Source organism: Mauremys mutica, chromosome 2 (assembly GCF_020497125.1).
Source record: "Mauremys mutica isolate MM-2020 ecotype Southern chromosome 2, ASM2049712v1, whole genome shotgun sequence".
NCBI classification, from domain to species: domain Eukaryota; kingdom Metazoa; phylum Chordata; order Testudines; family Geoemydidae; genus Mauremys; species Mauremys mutica.
Window position 1 is genome coordinate 240,949,220 of NC_059073.1, and position 19,186 is coordinate 240,968,405.

The 19,186-nt window shown below is 38.4% G+C and overlaps 1 protein-coding gene across 3 annotated transcripts in view; it reads left to right on the plus strand.

Moving 5' to 3' along the window:
- The window catches only part of AGMO (alkylglycerol monooxygenase), a 280,195-nt gene that overhangs the window by 102,408 nt on the left and 158,601 nt on the right, over positions 1-19,186 (plus strand). For all 3 annotated transcript variants that reach the window (XM_045007247.1, XM_045007249.1, XM_045007248.1), the window contains exons 4-5: positions 1,944-2,047; positions 10,393-10,488. In XM_045007247.1, coding sequence (XP_044863182.1) covers positions 1,944-2,047; positions 10,393-10,488 — 200 coding nt within the window. The remainder of the gene's footprint in view (positions 1-1,943; positions 2,048-10,392; positions 10,489-19,186) is intronic.

Here is a 19,186-nt window from a genome sequence, read left to right on the forward strand (position 1 = left end):
TAATTAGTTTTGAAAACCATTTGACCGTAACCAGAATGAATGTAGACTGTAAAAATCATCACAGATTCCCTTCCTTGAACTTTTCACAATGCTGAAAAATGACTGAGGGAAATAAGGAAGATCCAGTTACTGTACCTTGTTTGTACAGCTGTACTTCATTGAGTGAAGGCTTGTGTTACACACAGTTTGTGATAGGAAGTAAATGCTTTTAAAACAACTAAGATGACAGGTTTTTAACCTCCACCTTTTTAGATTCTTTGTTCACTCATTTAGCTTCTGTCGAGGTCTTGGAAAGCATTTCAAATACAAATTTTTACACAGTATTGAAGCTCACCTGAATAATTCATCTCCTAGTGAGCTCATTAAGGCAGCATGCATTAAGATGTCCACCCCCTGCCCCCCGATGACAAAGATAGAGTGCACACTTGTTACTTCAGGAGAAGAGACATTTAAGGAATAAAGGTTTCTCAGATTGAGTGTTAAATATTTTTTGTGATAGGTAGTTTAAATTGTAGTTTCAAGACAACTATCATAAGGATTTTCAAAGGCTTAGAGGACAGTCAGAAATGATGAAGTTGCCTCATAAATTACTAACTTGTCACAGTTCATTAGATACAGAAATTCTAATTTCTAGCATACAGGCACTCTGTTATTTCTCTAGTCCCTTGAAATGATGAAGACACCTTGAGATTCATTAAGGTGTTTGATTTGGCATCCGTTTACTTTACAACTATGTGTAATCGTCAGTCCTGAACCATTTAACATAGTTTTGGCACTAGATAATTTCAAGGCATTTGAATACACATTTGTAAGATCACTCTTGTGGATGGGATCCGAATATCTGCCAAAGGCAGTTTCCTAATTGTTCCGGTGAAACATTGCCATTAGTGGGGAGGGTTTAACTGGCTGTCAGCCAATCAGTTTTCAAGTTCTGTATCAGCTGAGACTTTATGTAAATTTCATCCCTTTAAACATATGTGACCTTTAATTTAGTTGCAAGCTGAAAAGGCACCTTATGGGGCTACATAAACCACCCACCTTCTCATTATAGTGTAATTAAGACCTTCCTCACAGCCTCTTGCAATACATCTGATGGCCATGAAAGATTTTTGGCTTTTCTTTCTGCTTGATAACCTCCCACTTAAGACTGTCCAAACATCTTTAGATTTTCAAAGTTTCATAGCAACAAGGCCACCCAGAGTGGTACTTAAAGAAAAACATGCCTTGGTAAACAGTTAATGTTTCTCTGTTTTGCTCTGAAACATTCAGCAAATCAAAAGTGTCATGCCTTTGGGGCGTGTGACCTACACCAGCCTCGCTCAAACCTCACCCATAAAACGGTGCCCCAGTCACTATATTTTGACTGAATCCAAAGTTCCCAGACAGTAATACCTGAATGCTTTGTTTTTCCATTTCTTGTTAATTGGCAGACAATGGTCATGTCCTTGTGGTGTCCCAGAAAGCTACTATTTAAATTTTTTCTTTACTCATCAAGCACTAAAACATTTTCAGTATCCAAGTCTGAAGGAAACCTGAAGTATGATACTGGAATCCACACCAAATTCTGGTCCCCTTGAAGTCAATGACAAAATGCCTGATGAAAATATAATTTAACCAAGGCTGCCTTCCCCTGACCCTTCATCTCACATTTTCTTAAAGCCTTCTACTTTCTTTTGTAACCCCATTCTTCTCTCCCTCAGCAAGTAAATTACACCCACTTGTGTCCACTTACCAATGTTTAACCTATGCCATTCTCTTCATCATCTCTAAATTCAGATCTGAAGGTTAGTTTTTATTACCTGCCATATTATGATAAAATAGCAAAATGTAAATTTTGGAATCATTTGCTTTTAGGTTAAAAAAAAGTCATGGGAGACGAATGTGGCTTTGTTCTTTCTTTCTTTCTTTCTTTCATGCCTCATTAGAAATTATGTGTTTTGCAGAGGTTAATATATTGTGGGCAGCACACCAAGTACATCATAGTTCTGAAGCTTATAACTTATCCACAGCACTGAGACAATCTGTACTGCAGAGATATACTTCTTGGGTAAGTTGTGCAAAATGCAATAATATAATTTAACTTTATTAAAAATCACTGCTATATAAAATGACAGCTATTTAATTTTGTCTGAGGGAAAACAAAATGTAAGTCAAGAAAATGTTAGACACAGAAAAGCACAGTGCAGAAAGGTAATTTGAGGCATCCTGAGAATTGAAAATAGGTACGCTTACACTCTCATTGGGATGTGTGAAAAGGAGAAATAAAGTCAACGTTGAGAAGGCCAGTTATAGTCCCAGGCTTTCACACAATCATAACTTTCTAAACCTAATGCAACATATTCTTCTTCATAATGCCAGCATAGACACAGACTAACAGATAATGGAGTTACTCTGGATCTATGCTAGGGTAAATGAAGGCATGGGGAAAGCCGACAGGTATGGAGAAGCACATGGTTCGGACAGAGACATCCCTTAGAGGAGGATCTGCTAATGGAGATTCTCTATGTCCTAGTAAGGAGGAGCGTATGGAGATAAAATACAGGTAGGATCTGATGAGAAACAGTCAAATGAAAAAAAGTCTCATTCAATTACATCATGTAATGGGAGACCACTAAAAAGTGACACGTTTTTAAAGTGCTTATATACCAATGCTAGAAGTCTAAATAATAAGATGGGTGAACTAGAGTGCCTCGTATGAGGATATTGATATTATCGGCATCACAGAAACTTGGTGGGATGAGGATAATCAATGGTACTCAATAATACTAGGGTACAAAATATAATGGAAGCACAGAACAGGTCGTGCTGGTGGGGAGTGGCACTATATGTGAAAGAAAACATAGAATCAAATGAAGTAAAAATCTTAAATGAACCAAACTGTACCATAGAATCTCTGTGGATAGTAATTCCATGCTCGAATAAGAAGAATATAGTAGTAGGGATATATTACCGACCACCTGACCAGGATGGTGATAGTGACTGTGAAATGCTATTAGATTTCACAGGGAGATTAGAGAGGCTATTAAAATAAAAACTCAATAATAATGGGGGATTTCAACTATCCCCATGTTGACTGGGTACATATCACCTCAGGATGAGATGTCGATACAAAGTTTCTTAACTGCTTCTTGGGGCAGCTAGTCCTGTAATCCACAAGAGGAAAGGCAATTCTTGATTTAGTTCTAAGTGGAGCACAGGATCATGACCAAGAGGTGAATATAGCTGGACCGCTTGGTAATAGTGACCATAATATTAAATTTAACATTGCTGTGGCGGGGAAAACACCAAAGCAGCCTAACACTGTAGCATTGGAACAGCTGCTGTACCAGGAGAGATTAATAAAACTTGGACTTTTTAATTTGGAAAAGAGACAACTAAGGGGGGATATGCTAGAGGTCTATAAAATCATGACGGGTGTGGAGAGAGTAAATAAGGAAGTGTTATTTACAGCTTCTCATAACATAAGAACTAGGCGTCACCAAATGAAATTAATAGGCAGCAGGTTTAAAACAAACAAAAGGAAGTATTTCTTCACACAACACACAGTCAACCTGTGATCCCTTGATGATTACCTGTTCTGTTTGTTCCCTCTGGGGCACCTGACATTGACCACTGTAGGAAGACATGATACTGGGCTAGATGGACCTTTGGTCTGACTCAGTATGGCTGTTGTTATGTTCTTAACTGGAACCAGGAGGAGAATTACCTGTGAAAGTACTGGATGGGATGCCCATGTGTGTATTTGTTTCTCTCCAGTGGCTGCTCTTAACCAAATGCTGTTGGTAAGCGTTACCTTAGTGTCTGCAGTACTCCGTAAAGTGGTTAAAGGAAATTGCAATTTTTGAAGGATCACTGTGCCTGTCAAATATCAATTGCTAAGAGGGCTCACCTATGGATTTTGTGAATGAATTTCATAGAATCAAAGAAATCTAGGACTTGGAGGGACCTTGATAGGTCAACTGGTCCAGTCCCCTGCAGTGAGGCAATTACCTCCCTAGGTAATTTGTTCCAGTGTTTAACTACCCTTATAGTTAGGAAGTTTTTCCTAATGTCTAACCTAAATCTTCCTGGCTGCAATTTAAGCCCATTACTTCTTGCCCTGTCCTCAGTGGTTAAAGATCAGTAATTTATTACCCTCCTCTTTGTAACAACCATTTATGTACATGAAGACTGTTATCATGTACCCCCTCAGTCTTCTCATCTCCAGACTAAACAAACCCTTTTTTTCCTCAGTCTTTCCTTGTAGGTCATGTGTTCTAGACCTTTAATCTTTTTTGTTGCTCTCCTTTGAACTTTCTCCAGTTCGTCCATATCTTTCCTGAAGTGTGGTACCCAGAACTGGATATATTACTCCAGTTGAGGTCTTATCTGTGCTGAGTAGAGTGGAAGAATTACTTCTCATGTCTTGCTTACAATACCCCTGCTAATATGTCCCAGACAATGACTGCTTTTTTTTGCAACAGTGTTACATTTTTTATCATACTTAGTTTGTGATCCACTATAACCCCAGATGCTTTTCTGTAGTACTGCTTCCTAGGCAGTCATTTCCCATTCTGTATTTGTACAACTGATTATTGCTTCCTAAATGTAGCACTTTGCATTTGTCCTTATTGAATTTCATCCTATATATTTCAGACTCTTTCTCTAGTTTGTCCAGATCATTTTGAATTCTAATCCTGTCCTCCATAGTGCTTGCTCTCACAGCTTTATAAGTGAAATCTTTATGACATTATATAAATCATTTATGAAGATATTGAATAGAACCGAACCCAGAATAGATTCCAGCAGGACACCACATTTCCTTACAATTCCATTGTGAACTATCGATGACTACTCTCTGGGTATGGTTTTCCAGCCACCTTATAGTAGATTCCTCTAGGCTATATTTCCCTGGCTGTTTATGAGAAAGTCATGTGAGACTGAATCAAAAGCCTTACTAAAGTCAAGATATATCACATCTACTACTTTCTCTCTGTCCACAAGCCTTGTTATCCTGTCAAGAAGGATATTAGGTTGGTTTGACATAGTTTGTTCTTAAGAAATCCATGTTGCCTGTTACTTACCATCTTATTATCAGCTAGGTGCTTACAAATTGATTGATTGATTAGCTCCATTATCTTTATAGGTACTGACGTTAAGCTGACTGGTCTATAATTCCCTGGTTGTCCTTATTCCGCTTTTTATAGAGAGGTACTATGTTTGCCCTTTTTCTAGTCCTCTGGTATTTTTTCCATCCTCCACAAGTTCTCAAAGATAATTGCTAATGGCTCAGAGATCTCTTCAGCCAGCTGCTTAAGTATTCTAGGATCTACCATTTAAAGTGATGTTCACTTTGTTAGTCATCCAATCACTGCTAACTTTTTTGGAGAAAACTGAAGCAAAAAAGGCATTTAACACTTTGGCTATTACTGCATTTTTCTGTTATAGTCTTTTCATCCTCATCGAGTAATGGGCCTACCCTGTCCATGGTCTTCCTCTTGCTTCTTGTGTATTTGTAAAATGCTTTTTTGTTACCCTTTATATCCCTAGCTAGTTTAATCTCATTTTGTGCCTTGTCCTTTATAATTTTGTTCCTACATTCTTGTGTGTTTTTTATATTCATCCTTTATAATTTGACCTAGTTTCCACTTTTTGCATGATTCTTATTTCTACAAGTCACAATTTTAATATATTTTGTTGTGTCCCAGAGCTCGGCCCAAAGTAATTATTGCCTCTCACAGTTATCCTCCAAGGTTCTTCTGTTACCCAATATTTTTTATTTGAAATACATCATCAGTTTTTCTAAAAGTTATAAATTTTAAACATAAAAGATAAGAACGCCATAAGAAATTGCTTATTTAAATGTTTAATTTTTATAATTATTTTAAAAAAATAATGTACTCAGTGTCTTAAAAAACATGTAGTTTAAGAAAAGTTTGTTTCTTAAACTACATGTTTATTAAGGAAAAATCACATGACATTTAGATTCAATATCTATATATCGGTGAATGTTTTTTATTTCTAGAGCCAGTCAGAATTCTGTCTAGGAAATTCTGACATTTTGAAATGTCTTTTCCTTCTGAACTGGAATGAAAAGTCTAAATTTTTATAGAGTGGAAATTTGGAAAAATTATATTGTATTGCAGCATTTTTATATACACATAAAGAAAACCACTGCATTGCGAACCAGATTTCACAGGTTGGTAAAACATGTATATACACACACACAGAGTATTAAAACAAACAAAAATGTCAAGTATACTGAATACATTAATAAACATAAATACAGATTCCCATAATATACAGAGGAAAAGCAATGTAAAATATTCTACTACAGTTAGATGTAGAACAAATCCATAGCTCTTTGTTGAGTCAGCAACTGACCTGTGAGTTAAGTACTTCTGGCCATTAACTTCAATGAAGTTAGTCTGGATTTACACTGATGTAATTGAGACCAAATCTGGCCTTTTGTTAATAATAAATCTTCCAAACATATTAAATTCAGATAAATCAATGGAATGCATTTCCACAACTTGATCAGGTCTTCTGGACACTCTTGTATTGGCACCACTTCATAGTTTTGTTTATTATAGGCACCCATTCTCGTTCTTTAATTGTCATGGTGTTGATTCATAAAGTACCCCTCACAGCCTTGTAAGGGGGCACAAGATTTAGATGGACATTAGTACCAGGTGACTTTTTTTGTGAGGAGTCCCTCTTCCATGCAAATACTGCCATGTTAAAGATTTAAGTTTCTATATGCTTGTTCACCCGTGGGTATGCTGTTTTCTAAAAAGAACACTTGGATAGGGGAGAGAAGAAAAGGACAGATGTGAACACTTTGTTCTGGCTGAATAAGCATGTTATATCCAAACAGTTACTGTGGAAAGCCATAATGATGATAACTCAGGGAGGCTAGGGGGTTTGTAAGAGGACAATAATGCTTGCAAGCACTCTGTAGACTAGTGGCGGGCAACCAGTGGCACATCAGGGCAAGCCACTGCCGGGCCGCCAGACCGTTTGTTTACATTTGCACGGCCGTCTGCAGCTCTCAGTGGCCACGGTTCACCATTCCTGGCCAATGGGAGCTGTGGGAAGCTGCACAGGCCTGTAAACAAACGGTTTGGCAACCCGCCAGCGGCTTGCCCTGTGTGGCCTGTGGGCTGTAGGTTGCCCACTACTGCTGTAGACAGTCCCAAGGTTGATGCTAGTACCAGCTTTCAAACCAAATTACAAGGTATATTAGCCTGGAGCCATGGGAAACCAAGCTAAGAAATAATGATACTAGCTTGCCTTCTTTTACATAAACACATAGCAACAGGTATATTTATATTAAAAAACAAAACAAACCCCTACACCTACAAAAACAAGACACTCCGCTACTGTGCAGGCTTCTCCCTCTGGGGAGAGGATGGGAGAACAAATAATAAGTGACAAATGCATTGTCAAGTTGCTTAATGCACTACTGGCAGGTAGTCAGATACGATGGTGATACACGTGATATAAAAAGCTATAAAGACTAGAATAGAACTAGTTAACATCATGGTGTGCATTGCTCTTTCACATCTGAGAAAGGCAAATAGAAATTTAATGTTTGTCTTGTAGGTGAAATTGTCTAGACTGTGTAAAAGCAAGGGTGAAAATGATCTCTTTCTGAAGCATAGCCATCACTTGAGCACAAGTTTTGTAAATACCCATGCTCCAGGAACCCCATGCTAATTCTTAAAGAACTACCATTTTCTCAACTGCCTGCATGACAAAGAATCGTGTGTGCGTTTGCCTTTTAACATAATCTAGTGAAGAGTTATTGTCAATCTCTGAGTGATATCTGATGTCTCTGAGCATATGCAGTTGAAGGCAGTTTGACATCTCATTTTGTTGAGGCATATGAAGAGGCGTGTGAGAATGTTGTGGTGGTTAATGTGAGATTGTGGGACTGTTCTGCTGCCAGCTCTGTATGTGTTTTAAGTTAAACATTATAAGATAAATCTGTAAATTAATCTGAGTTGAGAGTGTTGTGTGGGTTGTGTGCAGGCTGATTGAAAAGATATGAAGGGAAAGAGAGGAGAAAGACATACTTTAAGTGCAAGCAGTGGTGTGAAACATATTCTTGAACTTTGAATCAAATGCCTATAACTTTGTAATGTGTGTAGAAAACATTTGTGTTAGTCCAGTGGGTTCGAAGTAAAGAAGCAGATCTCTTCTTAGGCTGAGAGGATGGTCTTGAGGCTTGCCCCGAGAAGAAGACATGGAAGAAGGACAGATTTTAGGAACAAAATCCTCTGTTTCTTCTGTATGGGAGGAGTTTTCACCCATCCCCACATCAGTCGTTTCTGCAGGTGACCCTTACAAAAACATTTTTTACTGGATACAGCTGAAATGTCAAAGAAGCATAAGAAACGTGCTGTGTTGTCAATCTTAAATATACCCATAGATTTATATAAAGATTTTTCCTAGCTCACTACTTGCAACACAAATCCATATACTCATCATAGAGGGAGTTCAGAGTAGACTCATAAATATGAAGATGATCCTTAATTTCTCTCCACATCATCTATAAATACACTAAATTACCCAGGCTATCTTCAGGCAAAAGGAGATAATGAAACATCATTAGAATGATACAGTTGATTGCACCAGTGTCATGGCACTGGGCTCACCTAAACCTTGCCTGGATGCTGCTCCTCTCGTGACCTTTGCATAAGGTGTCTTTCGAGAAGTTGCATATATAAAAGGCCATAATTCTGTACTGAATTATACCATGTGTAACCTCTTGCATGGAGTGTGAAATATTACAGAACATGTCCCAAAGAATCCAACTCCTCTGTAAAAATGCCACCTCTAGCCCCCTTTTATTTATTTTTAAGGAAATGGGTTCTTAAAAGTGCATGAAGTAAACAGTTCAGAGAAATCAGTGAAAGAGAGTTCTCTAGCATTTTCAACCAAGCCTGGTTGAGACCCTTTTTCATGAAGCAAATTCACTGTCCTTTTACTTCCTCAGTGGAAGGTGCTAGGTTGACTCCTCTGTCCCCCAAAATATACTCTAACAAGCCTGTGATGTACATCATAGGGTTCTCCACTACTCCCTCCTTCTACTTTTCTCTTTCTGTTAGTTTCTTTCTGAAGTCTTCAAACCCTTTATTTGCATTAATTTCAGACTAGTGATAGGAGACCCACTGTGAATGAGACAGTACTCAATTAACATGTAAGCAGTTAAATGGCTAAACATCTCTTTTCTGACAGAAAACCTGTTTTTCACCTTTCCTGGTGACTAGTACCTTGACAGAGACTTTAAGAACATATTTTCAGAATATACGCATAATTCCTTACACAACATGCGTACATGCATTTCACAATGATTTTTATGACGAGTGTGACACTGGCTTTCATATGAGATCTCACGTGACACTCTTTGATGAATTAGAATGTACGTATCAAACTCAGGAGTAACTCCTCTGCCCCCCCCTGCCAGTTAGCATTAAGAGGTTCTTACGTCACAGATATGCTCTAGGAATTATTTCAGGGAAGTTCTGTGGTCTTATTCAGGATGTTAAACTAGATGATCACAATGGTCCCTTTTGACTTTGGAATCTATGCTTAGGGAGCCTTTCTGTCTTGCCACCAAAAGTCTCTCACCTATGCACTTATCCATTCCCCCATTTTTTCTGAGATACATCTCCTGGATTTTATTTTGTCTAGAAAAACTTCTCTCCCTAGGGAGGATTGATTACTCCATGTGGCTGTTTCATCCTATGTCAAGTGAAAAAAACAGCGAGGTAAACCCTATTTGCAAGGAAGGAAGACTATGAACATTTTTTGGGTGTGAGGGTCCCAGAGTTGTCATTTGATGACATTATTTAAAGAGCCATTTGAACACCTAATTGTGAAAACTAACATGAGATTATTCTCCATGTATGATAGTAGTATATTTCCTAGGTAGGAAAGTTAAGTTCATGGCAGTATGACAAAGAGAGTGGGATATTTAAAATCAGCAAATACTAAAAGCATGACAGCTGTTTTAGTTATAGCACATCTTTATCATCGTTAGAGTCAGGAATATATAGTACTTAATGTCAAATAAGTGCTTATAGGAGTACTGTCTAGTGATCAGAATAAAAATTTAGAAATCAGAATTCCTGGATTCTCTTACTGCCACTTGCTCGTTGTATGACCTTTGACAAGTCATTTATGTAAAGTTTTTGTGTCTCACTTTACTACTGTTAATAGTAATATAATAATAATAATTACTATCTATTATTTTTCTATTATGTATATCACACAGAGGTGTTGTAAGGTTCAATTAATGTTTGTAAAGTCCTTTGAGATCTCAGATGATATATAATTGAAAGTATTCATAATATATGAAAAATTTTGAATCATAAACATATGTATATTTTCTCTCTCATATTTCAGGTTTTCTACTTGCCTATGGCTCTTTTTATTCCTCCATCAGTATATGCTGTTCATCTCCAGTTTAATCTCCTTTACCAGTTTTGGATACATACAGAGGTAAATCAGGTTTTTAAGCCATACCTAAACAGTTTGCCTGGAGCAGTGTCCTGGAAATCCACTAGCAGCTGATTTATTGTGTAAGAAAAATCTTTGTCTGACTTCTTTAAGGAGAAACATCTGTTCATTTTTATTTCTTTTTCAGAATATATATTGCAAAGTTTATAAGAAGCAATGAGGCCAGTTGGTCCCAATTAGATTAAAAAAAAATTAACTGTAAAGAATCAAAACTTTTTACTATTTTAATACTATATTTTCCTATCTCACAGCTTATTAAATATATCTGGCTGATATTGAAACTGATTTCATTTCTAAGATACATATTTCAGTAAAAACAGTTAGAAAAACAATACTGCTTAAATATTTAGTTTTGACTTGAAGTCAGATACTGCCTTTCTCAGATCGCATCTAAATTCTCAAATAAAAACACATTCTGCGATTGTCTGATCACCATATTTGTGTCAGTGTACTTGCCTGTATAAACACATGCACATGTTCATGTGAACTATAGCTATGTTTTAACATACTTAGAAAAGGAATAATCCACTGTAATTAGTAAGTAGATTCGCACACATCTCAGGTAGTTGAAAAGGTCTTGGCTTTAAGCCTTCTCCATCACACTACACCCTAGATGTCTATGACTATCCTGTGTCACATATGTGTAGCACGCTGCCCTGTTGAGCTGTTGATTGTCTCTGCCATCACTAACTTCACTTCTTTGGTTATGCTGGCTTTTGTTGTGCCGTTGTCACTCAGCTTTGGCAATGTTTCACGATCATGTGTAGGATTAACATTAGACTATGTTTACTTGAAGTGCATGAGATGGGTCACTGGTAACTTGTTGCTGTTACATTGTCAGTGAAAAAATATGATATACTATTTCCCTGCTGATGTCTGCCATCATTTCTGTGTGGCAGAAGCATTCTGTGAAGTGCCAGCATTCCATAGACCGGTATTAGTCACATGGCTCAGTACTTGTGGTGCATTTTGTTTCTTAAGCACTTAAAATGAAATTGAGAGGTCTGTGCATCACTTAAATCCCACTAAGCCCTTAAACCCTTAATAAGATTTAAGAGGGATTTATATGGTACATTGGCTTTGTGTTGGCGCTCCGCACAGGAGTGAATTTCACTCTTAATTAATAATTAGACCCCTTATTAGTAGATTATTGAGACACTAGACAATTAGTTAGTCCTTTGGAATAGTCACAGTTCTTTGTTTAAATACTTGGATCTGTTTAATGTATATATTATTGATACTATTAATAACAACAATAATTAATAATAATTAATAACTTGTATTACATTTAGTTTCAGCTTTGTTCACAGCCCTGTTATGCTAGGCAATAGACAAACACAGTCCCTGGCCTGAAGACCTTAACAGACAAGACAGAAAAAGGGAGGGGAAAAATGCAGTAACCAATGGACTATTGTCTCCTTCATTTATAACTATGACGATATTGTCAGGGGCGGCTCTAGATATTTTGCCGCCCCAAGCACGGCGGCATGCCGCGGGGGGCGCTCTGCCGGTCGCCGGTCCCATGGCTTCGGTGGACCTCCTGCAGGCGTGCCTGCGGAGGGTCCGCTGGTCCCGCGGCTCCATTGAAGCTGCGGGACCAGCGGACCCTCCGCAGGCTAGCCACCGAAGGCAGCCTGCCTGCCACCCTCCTGGTGACCGGCAGAGCGCCCCCCTGCGGCTTGCTGCCCCAAGCACGCGCTTGGCGTGCTGGGGCCTGGAGCCGCCCCTGGATATTGTTAAGATGTTGCTGTAATTGCTGTGAACACACACTATGGGCATGGTCCTGCAAGGTGCTATTTCTGTGAGGCTTGGAGTGCTCTGAATTCTCCCTGACATTGGCCAGAGCTGAGGGAGCTCTATATGTCTACGCTTGTCTGTGCTAGAGAACTTTGGTCTTGCAAAACACTTATGATGCCAGTTACACCCACAGAATTATTACCAAATGTGCAGAGGTTCAGCCATTGTTGGTACTGCACTGAGCAAAGCTAAACACGATGTCAGCCACTGCTGTGTCAGTCTGCACCATTGCAGTGCTAGTTTAGAGAACAAGGACAAGGGTTGCAGCTGAAACATTTCAGTTGGTTCTCCCGTTGCTATATTATAATGCCGTGCCTGTCTCTGGATCCTCGTGAAGAAACAGAAATAGAAAAGTATTTTTTGTATTTTGAAAAACAAGAAACTTCACAGGAAAAACATTTAACAAACCATCCCCTAAAATAGAGAACAATTTGCTCTCTTTCTCAAGCACTGACACCCACATGTGTAATATGCTCCTGGGTGGCAGGACAACATTTGATTGGAGGAAGAGGACTGATCTAGGAAGCCTCTGCAGAGACAATATGAAGGTGTGACAGCCACCTTTGTGTCTGACAAACTGTGGGTTGAACCAGGGATCTCCAGAGCTGAAAACATGAGCTTCTATGGCTTGAACTAAAAGTCCATGGCTCTCCAGATGAGAGCAGATTTATATCCTCTGAGGATCAGACATGGAGTGGGGGGATCTGAAACACCCACCCACCAGTGGCTTACAAAGGCAGAGTACTTGGGGCTACATGCACATATCTTCAACCAGAGCAGATACAACTGGAAGGAAATTGTAGCCAATAATTTTTTAAACTATTTGTATTTTACCTGCTATATTGAATTATGTGACAACTGTTATAATAGACTTAACTAGTGATAAATAGTAACTATTAGAGCTGATTTATTTTTATATTTTTAAATTTTAAATTGTTGTTTTTTACCCATTGTAATTATCTTACATAGAATATAATTATATGAGAAGATTTATTATATAGTATGAATTTAGGTCCCGATACTGCAATAAGAACTCTATGAACAGACAGGTGTGTCCTTGCAGAGCCCCATCTCATGGTTTTGCATCTGAATGGTTTTGCATCTGAATGCAGAGCCTGATGATAATACAGGCCTCTCATTACAAAGTCGGGGCCTAATATTGTTGTCAGCTATGGTTCTATAAAGCACCTGCTGCAAGTAGCTGTACTGGAAACTGTGGGGTAAGTAATCCCCATGCAATTCTTCTGCAGTGGTTGGAAGGAGTCCGGTGTGTAGTCACCTGTACACATGAAAGTACTCTTAATACACCAATCCTGTTCCACCAGTGCAAATTGTAACAGTTCAGTCAGTTCAATTCTCCAGTGTAGAGCACTTCCCTATCAAGTAGGGTGACCAGACAGCAAATGTGAAAAATCGGTGGGGGATAATAGAAAAAAAACAAAAATCGTGACTGTCCCTATAAAATCGGGACAACTGGTCACCCTACTATCAAGTCCAAAGTTTGCTTTTAGAGACATTATGCATAAATGTCTGCAAAGGCAGGATTAGGTCCTAAGTGTGACATGGACAAAAATACTATGAAATCTTAATTTTAAAATTCTTGTTCATGCATATTAGCTGTTTCTCCTTAAGAAAAACAAAATATGTCCAATCAGTTGATACTGTTTTGTTCCACAACATTGAAAGATTAGTTTAGGTTATGCACTAAATTTTAGTACAGGTTGTGCACTAAAGACAAACAATTTCATCTTTAGTCAAACAAACAAAACTGAAATGATTTTTGAGTAATAGGAGAGAGGAAGGAAACTGACTTCTGATGGGAAGTTTTTTTAATAACTTTCAAAGAATTAAATGTCTATTTTCAAATTCAGTTATTTAAAAAAATAATAGAGAAGAGATCCTTCTGCACTGAGACTTTGTATGCCACGTTTCAGTCTGGAGCAAATGTTTATAGCTGAAGTATAAACTCCAACGCTTCCCCAAACTTGAACTTAGTGTTTCCATTATTACATCACCTGATAAATGAGGTTTCTGTCAACATCATAACTTTCAACTTTCTCCTTATCTGTAGTACTAGTTTCTGTCCAGCTTTCCCACCAGAAGAGCAAACAGGATCTATTTTATTTTAAATCACGCAGATCATGTATTTCTGTGAAAACAACATATAAAGTCCCGAGGGTTAAAAGTGTCCACTCTTTGCATCCCAATTGGACTAGCTCAGCCCTCCGATTTCCTGTCCATATTCCTCCAACCTAGTAGGTAGGCACTTACATTTGGCCTTTTATGTAAAATACCTACAGTTTTTTAAGCATTATAAATCTGAAGACTATACTAAACTGTTCAGCTAGTTACAATAAAAAAAACCCCTCGTACCAAAATCATAATAGGCTGTTACAAGGAATAAAGGATTCTTGCTGTTTATAAAGAAAGGGTGCGGGTGTTACAGTGGCAGAAATGGAGGTAATTTTATTCAGCTGTTGTTCTGTGACAGTTGTGAACTATATATTTGTATTCAATTGTGTAATTCCATTACAAGAATCTCTTTTCAGAGGGTTATCTCTATTGCAAGGTTAAATCACATATGCATGCTTGTCTGAAATGCTATCAGAATGTCCCTAAAGAAGGCCTTTGTAAATAGATAGATGGCACTCACATTCCTAGGATTCTCAATAAATCTCATAATAGTGTGTTTAAACCAGTATTCATTAACAGATGTTAAAGACAAATGCTGAAAGAATGAAAATACATTTTTGTAATGTTGCACAAGAATAGGTAAAATGAGTCAAGAAAAAAGAGGGCCCAATCTAGCTCCTTTTAAGTCAATGGAGAAACTCATTCAGTAGGATTAAGATTAATTCCTTAATGAATTGGTAGAGATGCCTATCCAATTAAACCATTCTCTCCTGAAATGAAGAGAGTAAAATGAAATTACCTTGGTCCAAAAGCATTAAAATATAACTTTTCAATAGCCATAAAATGTTTGTCCAGCTACTAAGAGACATAAATACTTTATTTCAGTTTATTTTCACAGGTGATTCAGAAGGTTCACATTAAACTATATCCTTCCATTATGCCTTTAATTGAGCCAATAAATTAGTCCTGTTTATAACCTGACTGGAATGCAGAAGCTAGTTTCTGTGGGTTTAGCTGTAACTCCATGGATGTCAAATGGTATTTGGAAAGCAGCAACTGAACTAATCCCTGTTAATAGTAATTGTGGTGACACATTATTCTTTGCCTGTTTGATCTTTGACATGCATTAGTTTCTGCTTAATTTGCTAATTTGGGGAAAGATTGTGAGTTGCTCCACACAGCCTAGCATGGAAGTAAAATTACCTAAGGCGTCTCTTAGTCCTCTGTGCTGTCTTCTTGCATCATTGGTCTGCATGAGGGGGAAATGAAAACTTATAGGGCCATTGCTACTAGCTTCAGGTGGGTGGGGAGAGGCCCATGCATGGCAAGGGTCTAGACTCTGCCCTGTGCAAGTTGCCATGGAAGGGATGCAATCTGTTACTGGTATTTGCCAGTTGTAAATTAACAGAGAGAATGTTAAGGGGTAACTTGATTACAGTCTGCAAGTATCTACATGGGGAACAAATATTTAATAATGGGCTCATCAGTCTAGCAAAGAAAGGTCTAACACAATCCAATGGCTGGAAGTTGAAGCTAGACATATTCAGAATGCAAATAACAGTAAGAGTAATTAACCATTGGAACAATTTACCAAGGGTAGTGGTGGATTCTCCATCACTGACAATTTTTAAATCAAGATTGGATGTTTTTGTAAATGATGTGATGTAGGAATTCTTTTGAGGAAGTTCTATGGCTTGTGTTATACAGGAGGCCAGAGAAGATGATCACAGTAGTCCCTTCTGGCCATGGAATCTGTGAATCGATTAATGACTTCCTGCCTTGGAGCTGAGATGATTAAAAATGTAATCATAGACTGATAGAAATTAGAACTGGATTTATCAGTTGAAAATGTTCTGTCAAAACGGTTTTTCAAAGGAAAATTGACTAAATTGATTAAACAATTTTATTTTGGCAAAAGTATTTGCTTTCTGCACAAAATTTTCCCTTTTGTTGAAAATGAATACCTGAAAATTGAACTCTTTCAGCCCCAAACTGAAATATTTAGGTCAAAAAAATGTTTTGATTGGAAATGCTGCTGCAGTGCCTCATGGGAGTTGTAGTTGAGGTACCTCATGTCCCCATTGTCCCTGAAGGGCCACACCACCCAACTGGACTATATCTCCTATAATGCACCATTGCCAGGGACTCCCATGAAGCACGACCTCTCCTTTCCAAGAGGGGAGACCATGGTGCTTTACAGAAAATGCAGTTCAGCCAGGGCTTGTAGAGGAGAATTGGAGCATGAAGCACCTAAATTATAGCTCCCATAAAGCATCATGGCGCATTTCCAAATTGAAATATTTTGTATTTTGCTGATATTTTCCAGTATGCAAATTTGTGCTGTAAAACTGATTTTTTTTTTTCAGGTCATCTAGGCCAGTGGTTCTCAAAGCCGGTCCACCGCTTGGTCAGGGAAAGCCCCTGCCGGGCCGGGCCAGTTTGTTTATCTGCCGCGTCCGCAGGTTCGGCCAATCGCGGCTCCCACTGGGTGCGGTTTGCTGCTCCAGGCCAATGGGGGCTGCAGGAAGGGCGACCAGCACATCCCTCAGCCCGCACCGCTTCCTGTAGTCCCCATTGGCTGGAGTGGCGAACCGCAGCCAGTGGGAGCTGCGATCGGCCGAACCTGCGGACGTGGCAGGTAAACAAACCGGCCCAGCCTGGCAGGGGCTTTCCCTGAACAAGCGGTGGACCGGCTTTGAGAACCACTGATCTAGGCCACCTGCCTGGCACTGTAGCATTTTTCTCTACAGTATGTCTTCTAGTGCTTTTCTAGTCTCTAGGGGCCAAATTGTAGCTGGTGTTTGAACCTATGAATACACTAAAAGAAGTACAGCCAGAGGGAATAGTTATGGCTCCCTTAAAATGTGCAATAGACTATTCCATAGAATTTCTGCATGTGCTCTATTTGGGCAGAGAGGAGATGGTGTGCTAAAGCAGGGCCTGTAGGCATGTTCTGCATGTGCTAAAGTGTATGCCTCCTGAGTAACTCGAGCCCCATGTCCCATGCTGATTATCCTAGCTCTGAATAGTACATAACTTGTTTGAGTTCAGGTGCACAGCTGTGGCGAAATCCTGAAGTTCTTGCATGGGTAAACTCTCATTTGAGTCTGAAATGAAAAGAAACTAGGGCCAGATTCAGAAATACACCTCTACCTCGATATAACGCTGTCCTTGGGAGCCAAAAAATCTTACCGCGTTATAGGTGAAACCATGTTATATTGAACTTGCTTTGATCCACCGGAGTGCGCAGCCTGCCCCCCCTGGAGCACTGCTTTACCGTGTTATATCCAAATTCTTGTTATATCGGGTGGCCTTATATCGAGGTAGCTGTGTACTTTCTTACAGTTCTAAATTCAAAATAAATTACAATATATGGTCAACAACCCCCCCACCCCAGATCATAGAGTAAAATACACACTGCTAGATAAAGGAAATACAATCTTACACCAAACAACCCAGTAGTTATCATGTAATTGCTGAAAGTTTGTGTGTGTGTGTGTGTGTGAGAGAGAGAGAGAGAGAGAGAGGTGTATGTTTAAGGCAAGCAGACATTGGTTATGATATCTCAGGAAACCTATTTGGGACACAGATCTAATGGTCAACACATAAAAGAATCATAACATCTGACTTGAAAGTCAGCAATAGCATATGGAAAAACAGTAACAAAACATCGGATATTAGAAAAATTACTCATTTATTGATCCCTAGATCCCAGTCAATGCGATCACTTAAAAATTTCTTTGTGAATTTTATTTTTCATATGTATACATTCTTTATCCACTGTGTCTGTGATACTCCCACTGAAGTCAATGGAAATTTTATATGCAGAATGATTGCATGAACAGACATGTATATAACTAATAATTCATATCTGAAGGATTGTTTTAAGTAATCAGTTTCTTAAAGGAATACTGTCAGATCAAATTGATCCAGAAATGCATTTGCTAAATAAATAAATAAAAACAGAAATTGCTTTGACAAAACATTAGGCTAACACAAATGTTTCAATTTAAAAAAACTATTTCCTATGAAATAATAATAAAAATTTCCCAGTCATGTTTGCAATCCCAAAACTGAAGTTCCATGCTAATAGGTAAGAATCTGAGGGCATGAACTTGCAAAGGCTTATGCATGTGCCTTAGGGCTTGTCCACACATGGAGCTAGTCAGGAATGGCTATCACACTTTTTATTCACACCCTTCCTTAATCCAAACTAACTTTCAAGTGTAGACAAGTCTTAACTCTATGCACTGTGGTTTATCTCAGTGAAGTTAATGGTACTGCTGACAGTGAGTAAAGTTAAACGTGCAAAAACCTTCACAGGTTCATGGCCTTCAAGTGATATTGAATGAAACTGACTAAAAACAAAAGTGAAATTGACTAGGCTGTTTTATTGTGTAAGTTGAGAAATATGCAAAAAGTAAGTACGACATAAACAGTGAAAAATAGTCTAAAGTAACAATGTGGCTGAGGTAATATCTGTGTAGCTTGAAAGCTTCTCTCTCTCAACAGCTGAAGTTGGTCCAGTAAAAGATACTACCTCAATCACCTTGTCTTTTTAATATCCTGGGACCAACATAGTTACAACAACACTGCATAAAATAATCTAAAGTGTTATTTGTAAGGACATTTTAGATATCATTGTTAACTTGATAGTTTCCCACTGTCACCTGAAAAGGCCACACATTTTAGTATTAGTAAAGAGAATGATAAATTCCAAGGATCAATCTGATAATTTTTGTGTAATTAA